The 13892-nt window shown below is 38.5% G+C and overlaps 1 protein-coding gene across 1 annotated transcript in view; it reads left to right on the top strand.

The window, feature by feature from the left end:
- The first annotated feature begins 534 nt into the window (after positions 1-534).
- Positions 535-13892, top strand: part of prrt4b (proline rich transmembrane protein 4b) — a 39146-nt gene continuing 25788 nt past the window's right edge. The window contains exons 1-3 of the mRNA XM_066667035.1: positions 535-662; positions 763-870; positions 7054-8416. Of these exons, the coding sequence (XP_066523132.1) occupies positions 7129-8416 (1288 nt within the window). The 5' untranslated portion in view covers positions 535-662; positions 763-870; positions 7054-7128. The remainder of the gene's footprint in view (positions 663-762; positions 871-7053; positions 8417-13892) is intronic.

Genomic DNA, 13892 nt, shown 5'->3' with positions numbered 1-13892 from the left:
CATCTATTCTTGCTGAGATAAAATCTGTCTAATAATTCTCAACATGATTGATATAATACTGATAATCTTTAAACTGATTTCTAGACATTCAAGTTATTGTATCTTTAAAAATCATCTTATGGCAGGTTTATTCTTGTTTAAACTTGAGGGGATTTACCAATCAATAAATTATAGACAAATAAATAAGACAATTGATCAAATAATAATAATAATAATAAATATGCATTCATTAATTCACTGTCTGTAACAATTTGTTCGGTTCAGGGTCGTGGTGGGGCTGGAGCCCACCTGGAGTCACCGAGCGCAAGGCAGGAACACACCCTGGAGGGGGCGCCAGTCCTTCACAGGTTCAAATACTACGATTTTTATTTACGATTATTTCTCTATAGATTTAAATATGTAATTTTAAGAATCACCAACTGAAAACAACATCTACATTTTACATTAAATTCCATGATGAATACACCAAAAGAAATCATATAATATTACAAGTATTAAAATTGTTGTTGTGGTGTGTGCGTGTGTGTGTGTGATGACTAGGAAGAAAAACAGAACTTAACTATAGAGAGAGAGAGAGTGAGAGATGCACCGGCAATGGAAAGAGGGAGAGAGACACAAGCAGAGAGAGAAACAGCGGCAGAGTGGAGGAGAGAAAAACGGAGGTAGAGAGAGGGAGGGAGGAACAGGCAGTGAAAATGAGGGAGGGCGGGAGGGAGATACAGAGAGAGAGAGCAGGACTAAAGCTCAGTTTCTCTCCCACAGGCACAGGCGACTGATCTGTCCTCCTGCAGCTGAGCACTGCTGCTGCTACTGCTTATAGTGCAGGACTCCATATTACCTTCTTTCCTCCTTCTACTCAGCCTGGAAAGGGTGAGTGGCCAACACTATTTCTCTGCTCAGACACGACTGCTAAGAATCTCATTATTGGGGAAGGCAACACAAGGGAGGGAGGAGAGAGAGAGTGAGATAACATGAGAGTACAGACAGCTAACATGTTTCTCCACTCAGAATGATCAGGTATGGGTTAAATCTGCAGATAGAAATATGCCCAGCCAGCAGTGTGTGTAAGGAGCATGGGCTATTACAGGTACCTGTAAATTACTGTCTTTTGACATCTCTAAGAATTTTATGTCTGCTATAAACTATAATTCCTGTGACCCCTATATATGTAGATCTACATATATAGACACTGTTGTGTAAAAAATGTGTATCTCCATTTATGTCATTTTCTACTTTTCAACATGATTTGAAAATTGCAACAGTCCTTTACATTGTGTCAAAATAATGCATGAAATTCTCCAAAATGACTTGGAATATCATGTTTTTCAATTGATGTCCATTAAAGGTGTGTGTCTAAGGTCATGTATCTTCTTTAAAGTTACCAATTTGGAGATACATGGTTATTTTCTGACAGCAACGATATGCTTTCAGGAGACCCGGTCGGATGCCTTAGTCAGACATATTCAGCTCTGCCGGTAACCATGGTGAAGGCAGCCAGTGGAGTAGGCAGGCTTTAGAAAAATCAGGTGATCCAGCTGCATCAAGAGAACGCCCAATAAAAACATTAATGTGGCAGTTCATTAATCACACTTTCACAGCTAGGCATAATGAACTTGCTTTGCTGTGGTGTGGCACTCTGTGTGCGTGTGGGTGTGTGTGTTTGTGCACGCGTATGTTTGCTACAGAGAACGCTCCATGAGTACAGGGTAGAGGCTTAACTAAAGGCTGGAGGGATGCTGCATGTAAACACTGTCTGCAGTCGCCCAATCAACAGGTTGCACTGGACCTTTAAAATATTGATGCTTTAAAGTCAGTGGTGGGTGTTTTGACGGATGCATTTGGTATCAGTGTAGCTGTGACCTTCGGGGTCTCTCTATTCACTGTGACGCTGCAGAGCCCAGCAGGAGATAAACAAGAACAACCAGCATCAGTCGATGACAGGAGATAGTCCTGCACACACTGCAATATGCTGCATTCAGCAACATGCCTACAGAAATATATAAAACACACAAATGATCAGATATATTCAAAGCCTTTTCAGAGTAAAATAAAAATAAATAGGCTTAAAATGCTATTTCTGTCTGTTTTTGTTTTCTTTTCTGGACCCCCAGTTGAACTATATCTGTAAATGTGTATAATTTTCTAATTCTAAATATGTCAGGTCTGAAAGCAAGTTAACATTTAGATGTTTTTATTTGGTCTAAATGCTATTTCTTATTGTGGGACTTGAGCAGGATTTGTTGTGCTGTCTTCTTTTTTAAACCAGCATTGCCATCTTTGTGGAAAGACATGAATAATTTTCACAGCAGGTGGTTCTCACTCCTCTTCCATTCTTCGTTGCATGGTAGCAGCTCAACACAGAATTTCACATGGATCATGGATCCCATATCATGTCAAGAGGCTTCAGCACTACCAGTCACCAGGCCATGCTTTATTTAACAAGTGTGCTTTGTTGGGGTCTAAAATATATTTCATTTTAGGATTTGGTCAAAACACTGGGCACAAGGTAACACAGAGGCCATCTTACACTGACATTGTTTTAGGGTCACCTGTGTCTGCAATTACGAACGAGAATCCACACACGGAGAAAGACATGAAGCCCATAAATCTAGCTATTACTGAGAAGGGTAAGCAATTGATTCCAAACGCCTCCGTGCACTTATCGAGATGTGCTAGAAGTAAGCGGTGTCATGACAAGTCAATCCATCAACATTTAAGACAAACCTCAGTGCTAGAAATTAATCAAAAACACTCCATGTAGTGGAGGTCAGTCCTTGAATTCTCCAAGATTACCTCATTACAATCCTCTAATAGTTCTTTGCTGTGTGATTTTCCTTCTTTTATTTTAATCATTATCGATTGCTTCAGACCCATTAACGATTCTCTCAAACCCTATAATCATTGATTGACCCTCGTTGTTCAGCATTTAAAATGCAATCCAGCCACAACGGTGAAGGGATGAATGTAGAATTCAATGCACAATAATAAATTGTGCGGCAAGACAATGAGATCAAGCACTAAAGTCACTGTAGAAGAGTCCTTTAATGTATCTGAGAGAAATATTGCAAGGCTGTAAGTGCTGCTGATCCATACTACAAGAAGATTAATAGAGTTAAAAAAGAATCTTAGAAAACAAAGAGAAAGAAAATCAAAGGATGAACATTGTCTGGAGACAGAGATACAAAACTCTTCAACATAAAGCAACAGAGAGAGGGATTTACATCTAAGAGTTCAAGAAATTAATTAAAGTAGCTCTCTTTCTTACTACTTTACATGCTAAACTTTCACTGGGGTAGGTCTTTTCACTGGGGTGGTCCCTCAATCTAGACTACATTTAGTTAGGGAACATAATTGCACCATGTTATTTTGTAGGTATTTTTTGAGCTGCATTTATTCCCAGGTTGTTTATGTGTTTTAAACCAGGCATGTTATAAACATTATTAATATTACCAGCACCATACCATTTTAAGGCATAAAACTCTGTCTTATAAAACATTGACACATGAATACCTTGAATGACAAATGAATACTGTTATTGTAGCCTGACTGTCTATGTTAGGATATCAAATATCACATGGTATTTCTTACATGTTGTTAGATGTATAGATGTCTAGGTAGACTGTAGAAATATATATTGTAAGTCATTCTGGATAAGAACATCTGCTAAATGCCTTAAAAGTAAATGAAAACTGGTTTTAAAGTCTACCAAATCAATGTATCTCAGTACTGTGATGTCTGCAAAACAGAAATGAAGCATTTTGATTGGATAGGAAAACGATTTGTTGTGGAAAGCCATAGGTGCCTGTCCAGAGACAGAAGGAGAGTTTGCACTACATTAGGTCACATATACATGTGTCTGCATTAAATATGATTGTTTTTAAACTCAATTTTGTTACATTTTTAAAAATATTTTTTAAATATTTAAAATATATATATATTAATATATATAAATGTTGTGAAGGGGAGGACATATACACCTATTTCCCCAGACATTGTTATACCTTGAAAAACAGAAACATACCTCTACAGTACATTTTTTGACCTCTCTCTCTCTCTCTCTCTCCTCATCTTGTTCTTCTTCGATTTGGCCTCTTGTTCCACTTGAATGAACACAGCTCATTATGATTGGGCCTGTCACAGTCAAACAAAATGACAATGACAGAATAAAATGAGAAAGAGAGAGAGAAAGTAGTAAATATTATAAACACTCCTCTTCGTTTCCTATTGACTACAGGCAATATCATGTAGGCTTCCATAGATTTCTAAAGTGTCACACGCACCATTCATACATTTCCTGACGCATACTACACAAATATGACACTTCCTGCAGTGAAGAACAACTGTTTGACTCTTGAGCTCCCTGCAATACTGTGCATTTCAGTGAGTGCTACAGCGAGCATCTGACTCTGACTCACTCAGTCTGGCAGTGGAGGACAGTCTCCTGTTTTCAAAGATACAACACAACACTGAACCCTGAGTGGAACCTTTAGTGTGGGTCCAGGGGCATGTAGCTCAAGAGAAAAAAATGTCAAAGGCTATTATTAACAGCATTCCTGCACAAACAAATAAATAAATCAATGAATTAACAAACTAGCTAAATATAGGCATGATTAAACTTAAACACTTTACTACCACACCGGGACAAATATGACAATAACCGTGCAACACCACACAATATCTCTATGGGGTATAGTGCTAGATGGCCTACTTTACTGATTAACAAATATGACCTGTCATCATCAGTGGGTATCAATATTATACCAATATTATTAGAAAATGCTAAATCAGATATAGTAGGGAAAACTAGATGGAATTTGATTAAGCTGACTGGCTGATACTGATAGCCATCAATACCGATGCCTTCTCTAGATTGTTATATATATATTAATTATTATTAAAAAAGAATTGTACTTTAACCATTACTGAAAATGGATACTTTATTTTAATTATATGCTGTCATCAATTATACCCCTAAAAAGTCATCTCTGTTCATAAAAATGACATATTTAGAAGTTCCAAGTAATCCCGTACAGCTTTTAAAGTTGTTTCGATATAACACATAGACCTATAGACACATATAACCCCCCCCCCCACCCCCATCACTTGAAAACCCCATCTCACAAGTTTACGGGATTGGTTCTTTGGGCTTATAATGTGTAAAATCTTGGCTGGCTGAATTTGTCCATTTGAGAAAAGTTCAGCCATTTTGTGCATCATAATACGACTTCTGGCATATCAACAACACCACATGGATATGTTAACAAGGTGAAAACTTGATTATCACTAGAAAGGGTCTTTTAAAAAAAACAGGATAATTTCTCTTTTCCCCCTTGCAAGTTATTTGATATTCTGAAGTGTTTTACTAAAAATTCCAACATAGTTCAAGCTGCCTAATAATGCTAACTTGGCTTTGTACAAGGACTACCACTGTTAATTAATTGTTAATTATAAACACTTTCATTTAAGTATATTTATATATACTGCAAACTAAAGGACACATATCAGAAAGATGACTTTTCATCAAGGCCCTTGAGGAAGGTCATCTCATAGATGAGAATGATAAGGGGCTAGATTAAACATCTTTGCTACAAAGTGACTAGAATTAAGGCTAATGGTGCTGGCTGCATTTCTATTAGTGAGGCCACCAAGGGAAACAGAATGAGAACGTGTCAGGTGGAGAGAGCGAATGTATGGAGCAGAAGCTTTAAAATGGCTTCTCCTCTATTGGCACACTCTGCAAAAAATGATGTGGTTCCCAGTGTGAGGGTTCAGACAGTTTATCCTAGATTAAAGAAGAAATCAATCGTGAGAAAGAGAGGAAGAGGGAGTGGGGGAGAGAGAGAGAAATAGAAAAAGAAAAAAGAGGATGGATGGAAGAGGTCATTTTGAAAAGTTGGAAGCCCAGCACCCAGGTTTCTGAGAGAAGGTTCTGAGAGAAATTCCATGGGTGTCCCATTCACTTCACTGAGGCAACAGCCCATTGGCTTTGAACCCCTAAATTACCCCCGTCACTCCAATAAAAGCCCATCCACCCAACCCAGCCAAATGCACATAGGAACTCCACTCCCCCATTCATATTCTCAAAGAGCTCCCTAAAACCGGAACTACAATAGGGTTGTAAGGCTGCCTTTTTGTTAATACAAAGTAGTAAAGGAGATATGGGGCCACAAACTTCTAACTGGAACCCTTAAAGCTACTGATTACAACTTACAAAAAGCCTCTGGTCAACAGTTTTCTTCATAACATGAACAAAAAAGGATATATGATTTTAAAATGACAGGCCAAATAGTAGGTAAACAAGCATAAAGTGTAGATTTTCAGCATTTATACTTAGGAAATGCAGAGAAGAGAGCTGAGCAGTCCGTTTATAGAACATAGTACTAATTTCCTGGATTGCCATTCAAGTTGTTTAGAAATCTAACTGACAATTTCAAAGTGTGCATCACACAAAGACAAGCCATGCACTGAACATGACATTATATGAGATGTTTATTTCCAGGTGCACTCCAGACCATTTTCAAAAATACAAGAAATATCAATGTTATTTTACAATTTTAACAACAGCTCTGAACAATCAGGTTCGCTGAGTTGTGTTCTTACAACTTTCCGCAGGTTATTATGATTTGTTTAGGTGAGCTGAGCTGTTGCCAACCACTTGTTTTTCGTGTACCTGTAGCTAATGCTACTGCTACTAGTACAATTTTGCACCTACATAAACTCAAAATAGGGCGGCACGGTAGTGTCACAGTTACACAGCTCCAGAGACCTAGAGGTTGCGGGTTCAGGTCCTGCTCCACGTTCCAAAAACACATGTTGGTAGGTGGATTGGTGACTCAAAAGTGTCCGTAGGTGTGAGTGTGTGTCACCCTGCGAAGGACTGACGCCCCCTCCAGGGTGTGTTCCCTTCTTGCACCCAGAGATTCCGGGTAGGCTCCTGACCCACCGCAACCCTGAACTGGATAATAAGCAGTTTTACCTCAGTTTTTTTACTGCATGGGAATAAAACAGCATTTTTAACTGACACTTCACATATTTTCTATATCTGTCTCTTAGATCACTTTAATCTGCAGGGCTGCTGGATGAAGGACACCATGTGACACTCCATACAACCAGAAAAAGGCAGGCAGCATGCTTCTTCTGCAGAGGACATTTGTTTGCTACTTACTCTCATTCCTCAGCTCTGTCAAAGGTGGGTTATTTGGCAGAATCAAACCACAGCCCACAGCTCAATCAAAAGGAGCCTCAAACACATGGGGAGTATCCTATTTGGCACAATGGGTGCCGGATATGAAATTTCAAGCTTGGAAACTGCCATTGGACTTCTTGGGGGGAGATGTGGTGCCACAGGTTGCCACAGCCTTACAAACTCAAACATCAGAAAGGCCAGCAACAAGTTCCAACATCATCACTGCACAGGATTACACAGTATCTGTAGGAGCACCGGTTGCCACAAGCATTCAAAAAAACATTATCACTGGACAAGATTTCCCAGACTCTGTGAAGGTTGCCACAGCCATGAGAAATCAAACAAATTTAAGTCAACCAACATCAGGTATCACCAAACAAGATTACACAGTGTCTGTGCAGGTGCAGCTTGCCACAACCATGTCGAATCCAGCAACAGAAAGGCCAACAAGAACTTCAAACATCACCACACAAGGCTATACAACATCTGAGGAAGCACACACTAATTCCACCTACCAGATTACAACCCAGTCTGATAAAAGCTCAACTACCCCAGCACCGATAGGCACTCTGCTTCCACACAGGGGTACCAAACCACCCCATGATAATCAGCTGAGTGCAAGTCGACAAACAGAGAAGGTTAAGCCCTTGTCTGAGCCTGACCCAAACTATGACCTTGAGTTCTGGCCTTCAGGAGGCCGACAAACAGAAACATTTCCACAGACAACTTCTCCTCCAGTCACTACACAGGAAACTGATGGATATATTATTGTAACATCAACTCCAGAGGAGATACTAACCTCCTCTACAGAAGAAAACAGGTGGACTGAGACAACAAAGTCTGCTGAATTTCAAAACTCTAAAACTAAAAGCACCAAAAGCAACAGTATTACAACCCCTGGTTTACCACCATCACCATATTCAGAGCCCAGGCTATTGACTACGCTACCAACAGGGATTCAGTCAACAACTACCCACCTACAGCCAACTGTATCTACTTCATCTCTTCGTGGAGACATTACAACTTCAAAAGCTCCCATTGTCACCAAGCAAGTTTCAAATGTGATTCCAGACATAGTCACTGTGCCTAATATGTCTCTTGGGACTGAGACAACTAACGGACCTCCTGATAGAAGGGTGGTGCTGACTACACACGAGGAAGAGAGAGGAAGCCTGGGCAGCATCCTGGATTTAACTCACTCTCCCTTAAACACAGTCTCATCAGCAGAAGGTAAGCCAAGATAATCCACCCCTGCCCTCACTTATATTGAGATACAGACAGATACAGACTTGAGAAGTGACAATAAAATCAATACAGTAATGAGCCATGAAATTATCTCTGGGAGTTTGATGTGAGAATTTATTGATTGCTGATGGTGCTGAATTATGACAATTTTTGGTTATTGTTTGGCTACTTTAAAGGATTCTTGGGTGGGAGGTGCATCTGAGAGTTGATTTTCCTTTCTTGTGCATCATTTTAATTGTCATCATATTATTGGATTGATTCTATAGATAGAATGCTAGTAGAGATTATTTTACTACATATTGCAATTGTGACACACAATGCCATTGATGCAAAGCACCAAATTACAACCCTTTTGGAGCACATAATTGCATTATGTATCACATAATATTACATGAATATCAATTTGTGATTGTTTATGATATTGAGTTTGCAATAGGCAGAAATCATAGTCATTACTAATGTAGTTAATTTGAATTTGACTGCCCTAAATGATGCCTCTTATTGTGTGTTTAATGGAAGACAAGTTCACCTAGCATGCTAATGTTTGTAGACAATTGCTAATCAAAGTTAGCATGTTAGGTTGGGAGGTTACGTTTTTCAGTAATCTGAGAAGCAAGTTAATGATATAAGATGCATTTTAAGTCATTAAAGGTGACATACATTCCATTTCTGTAAGTTAACACTGGGAAACTGCTGCTCTCTATTTTTTTCCATTGTACATCAGCTTAAAAATAATATATGTTGGTACAGTTTGAAAAATGCAGTCAAACATAAATACAAGATTTGTTAATGACTATTGTCTGTACATGGCTGAAGTTTAATTTGTCTGTAAATTGTTATCCACTGAAAATGGAAACTCATTTGAAACTCAAGTTGTTAAGTTTTGCAGCACTTTCATTCTGCGTTTACTTTCATGCAGTTAATTTAACAGAATTTGCCAACAGTTCCACCTTAATTTTTCCAAGATGGCGGTGAGTTAACTTGCAGTGGACACTCCAGAGTCGATATATAGAGCACTTTTTTCGCTACGGCAGCTCTTCTCTGCTTACTATTTTTTCCTCATGAACATGGATCGGATCTTGCTGTGGATGAGGAATGGCTAATACTCTGATGGCTAATAGAGCTCTGAGGCTCTGCAGCTGGCTGTGTGTAGTTTTGCAGGAGCTGGGGAAGATTCGCTGGAATGAAGTTTTTGAATTCAACAGCTGCCCTTCTCATCTGTTGTTTTCCAGTTTTATGGGGCTACACATTGTACCTCAGTGAAGGGAAGACCAGGTGACTGGAATTCGGTGTTGGTGGCGCCACTTGGCGTCTTGTCAGAAGCCACTGTATGGGCTACTGGGACTGCAGGACATTCAGACTGCTTTCCTCATTCTGTTCACTTTAAATCTCTGTTGATAAAGGAGAGACTTTGGAGCCTAGGAATCTGAATTGTCTGTTGTTTAGTAACTGCTATTGCAAGCACCTTGTCAGTTTCTAGAACTCAGGATGTTTAAGCTTAGCCTTAGTCAATATTAACTACCTATGGAGCAGGAATAGAGCAATATCCTCATCTCTATTCAAGATTTTCAACATGTGAAGTTCTATGCATAAAAAAGAGAGAGAATGGCTAGCATTTTGGCCAGAGACCCTTTGTATTTTTTACCCGTTTACAGACATCGGGCCCTCGTAAACACGTTATACAGGTTTCCAGCATGCAGAAGGTCAGGAGAGCTACAAATGTTGAGGAAATATCCTCAGAATTTTATAATTTTATTATAATCATGAACATTTTCTTTAATGAAATGTCTGTGACAGGTTTTGGCCAAAAATACCACAGCATCATCTTCACACTGTCTAAACAGCCCTCTTTAGAATGACTGAATGAAAATAATCCACAGCTCAGTTCAGCTCAAGAGTCCTGGCTCTGAGAGTGATGGCTCTGTTTAACCTTTTATTTGTGCTCTCACATAAATGCAGGTATTGTGATTAGAGAGACTTTTGTTCAGTTTTCCAGACACACAAAAAGCTGCCTGGGTTTTCTTGTTTTGGCTTGTGATTTGGGAGATGTTCTACATCTGCCAATTAATATGCACCGATTAAGAGATTTTTTTTATAATATGTCTTCATTAAAAAAGAAACATATTCATTTTAATGTAATTTTCATGATATGAATGCTGAGAATTGAACACCCTTTAACACCATCAGTCTTAACACTAAAAGGAGCAATAATTCTCCAAGTAATCAATTTTTTAGCTGGATGTATATTAGAAATGACTTACTAAACTAATTTTAACCATGGCTAGGGGTACACACACTATGTAGCATGAGCTTCTTTATTTAGAAATCATGAAGCGATTCTTCATCTCATGTGATTTGCAATGTATAGAAAATATATTATTAGTATTTTCATTATTATTGTTTCATTATGTTTTGCTCATTTTTGGTGGTAAAAATACCTGGCTGCTCCTTAATGTTATATTGTCTGGACTGCTTAGATATCCATAATCATGTCAAGCTGGGATCATTCAATCAATAAATTGATGCATAAAGCATGATTAAAGCAATCCCAGCAAAATGCATAATTTATGTGACTTTATCCCCTGTTCTACTGCTCTGTAATTCATCTGATGTGGGTGTGCATAATGAATGTGGGAATACACCTCCCCCCAACAGAGGAAAAACATACATTGCAAAATGTTGAAATAGTCTGTCAGGTTTATCTCAGACAGATTTACCAAAGGGCCAGGATCAGTGTCATGTTTTCAGTTTCCAAAAAATCTAATTGAAAACATTTTTCCAAAAAAATACATTTGATCAGCCAAAAGCTGCTGTTAAATGTCTGTCTCTTGTATAAGGCTAATGTAGCTAACATCTATGCTTCTGGATACTTATAACTCCTCAATAAGCAGTGCCTAAATGTTCATAAACATTTGATTGGTTAATCAAACAGAAGTTTTTTTTTATGTGGTTTGGTGTTACAGGCTCCATATACAATGGCAGTGGTAGTAACCATAAATCTGAAGTATTGCTGTTAAAAGCTACATCACAGAAATGTATTACATGAAATGGACTTGAGTGCACTGCCTAAGGCCTGAAACACTGTTTTACTAAAGTATATCATTTAAAATACCTTCATGACAAGAAGTGCATGAACAGAATTTTAAGATGTTTACAAAGCATATTTTCTCAGATTTACCATGTTTTACTTTTATTAACTTTAAATAAACACAACAAAACACACTTAGAGTCACTACTCATATTGAACAGACAATAAATCTCTGTATTTGTGTTGTAGGCATTGAGACTCCTGGTTCCCATTGTCACCACTGTAAAGAAAATAGCTAGTATCATACCACCCTGAATGACTTTTTTTAAACCTCAAACCACTGAATTAAAAAAACAGAATTGTACAAATATATAAAACATTTCACTGTAGTTTATGAAATCCAATGTATGTTAATCCAATAATGTTAAAATTAAATAAACAAATGGGCCAAAGTAAGTAGCACTGGTATAAACAGTAGCATCCCTCTTTGAAGCCTTAATTTCACATTTTAACCAATGTCAAAATGTCACACCAAAATTTATTCAGAAGTACTTCTTGATAGTTTCTAATTTTTATGTGAGCAGGATTGAGCATTTAGGCTGCAGAACATTTTGGTGAAAATGTGATTTGAGTAGTTGGATTTGCTGAGAATACGGGGGATGGTTTTATGGAAGTAGCTGGACTGAAGAGCAGTCGTCCTCTTTGTTATGCTTGTATCCGTGCTTTGGAGTGTGGATCTGTGGATAGCTCAGCAAAAGGCCTGTTATCAGTATTCAGATGGCAGAGTCAGCCATACAACAATGATTCCTGGGGGACGATCAGTTTCCCTCAAGCCTGTTCATACATGCTGAACATGCTGCTCTCGCCATTTAGTTTCTCTCGCTCGCTCTCTATCTCGTTCTCTCTTCCTCTCTGATGTTCTCACATCCTCACTCTCTCAGTAATATACCCTTCTTGTGATTTAGTTACTATCTTTCATTCCTGGCTGTATGGCTGTAAGCCTTGGCTAGCCCTCCTGCGTTGTTATTTCTCTTTCAAGCATAGCTACCTATTTTTAAAATCACAACCCATTCTCTGCTACTTTCTTGAATTTATTTCCTCTTCTCTTTTTTATTACTACAATTCTTTCACTCCAATACCACTTTCTAGTCCTCAGAATAATGTACAGGATAATATTTTTCTCTCTTTCTCTCTATATGTGTGTGTGTGTGTGTGTTTGTGTAAAAACATATTAAGGAGAAATAAGTGGTATTGAAACTGAAGAGATGCTCTTCTGCTTTTACTATTTATAGTAGTACATATAGAAACACAGATCGAAAAGATGCTTTCTCATATTTAGGAAATGCATAATATAATAATATACTGATATTTTGCCTAAAATCAAGGGTTTTAATGAATAGTAGCAAGTAACGTGCAGTAACCATCTCCTTGCTTTGGGGTTTTTATTGCTTTCATCCACGTAAATATTGCTGAGGTAAGGTGCTGAAGCTGGATGATCATTTTTCCCCCCTAAGATATTGGATGGCACCCCATCTCTCCAGAGAGCACAGTTCCACTGCTTTACAGCTCTATGCTGGAGGGCATAACACGTCTGTAGTCAATGTTTGGCATTGAGTGTAGTGACCTTCAGCTGCTCCAAACCACCCTAGTCTATTAGAAATGTTTTTCTATGGAGACTGTACAAGCTGTGCGTGTGTAAGATTTAATGGTTTGTTTGAGATAAACTTGCATCTTCCAATTTTAAAATTTGAACATTTTTTGAAGCCTAAACATTTGCACGATTGTGTTCTTAAGCAGTGTGTGTCTTTATGTTTATGTCTCTATCTGTGGAACAGTAAATTATTGACTGCTACATGAGTCACCTTGTACCTCAAAGGTGCACGATGAATATCCCCCTCCTCCAATGCCCAGTCTGAGCAAGGTCAATTATCTCCGTGGAGGAGGGGAGAAAGAACACTGGCAAAACGAACGACATCTGGAGGAGAAAGATGGAGGACGATAGAGGAGAGGGAGCAGAGAAGGGGGAGGTGAAAAAAAGGAGAGAGGGAAATGAGGAGTTAGACTAGTGTCACCCTCTTTCCTACTTCGATGAAAATCCATATGCAATATAATTAGACTGCAAATATCTGAGTTTAAAGTGACGGTTCCAGCACAATTCATGTTTATAAATTCCCTCTTAATCCTAATGCAGACAATCAAGTAAAATGCATTTGGTGACACAAGTGTTTTATTACACAAACAGTTTGTATAATCTCCACAGAACAGCTATGCCAACAGCATGGGCGTAAGGCCATAGTGTAAGAGGGGTTTAAAGCCCTGCAGCACTAGGCTATGGAACAGTGGAAGTTGTTCTCTCAAATGATGGAGCTCAATACCTTCATGCCCAAATGTGTGTAATTATTTAGAAGTGCTGATTCCACAGCAGTAGTCCGT

This window comes from Hoplias malabaricus, chromosome 4, assembly GCF_029633855.1.
Source record: "Hoplias malabaricus isolate fHopMal1 chromosome 4, fHopMal1.hap1, whole genome shotgun sequence".
Taxonomy (NCBI): domain Eukaryota; kingdom Metazoa; phylum Chordata; class Actinopteri; order Characiformes; family Erythrinidae; genus Hoplias; species Hoplias malabaricus.
Note: the sequence above shows the minus strand (reverse complement) of the source record. Positions and strands in the feature narration are given on the sequence as shown.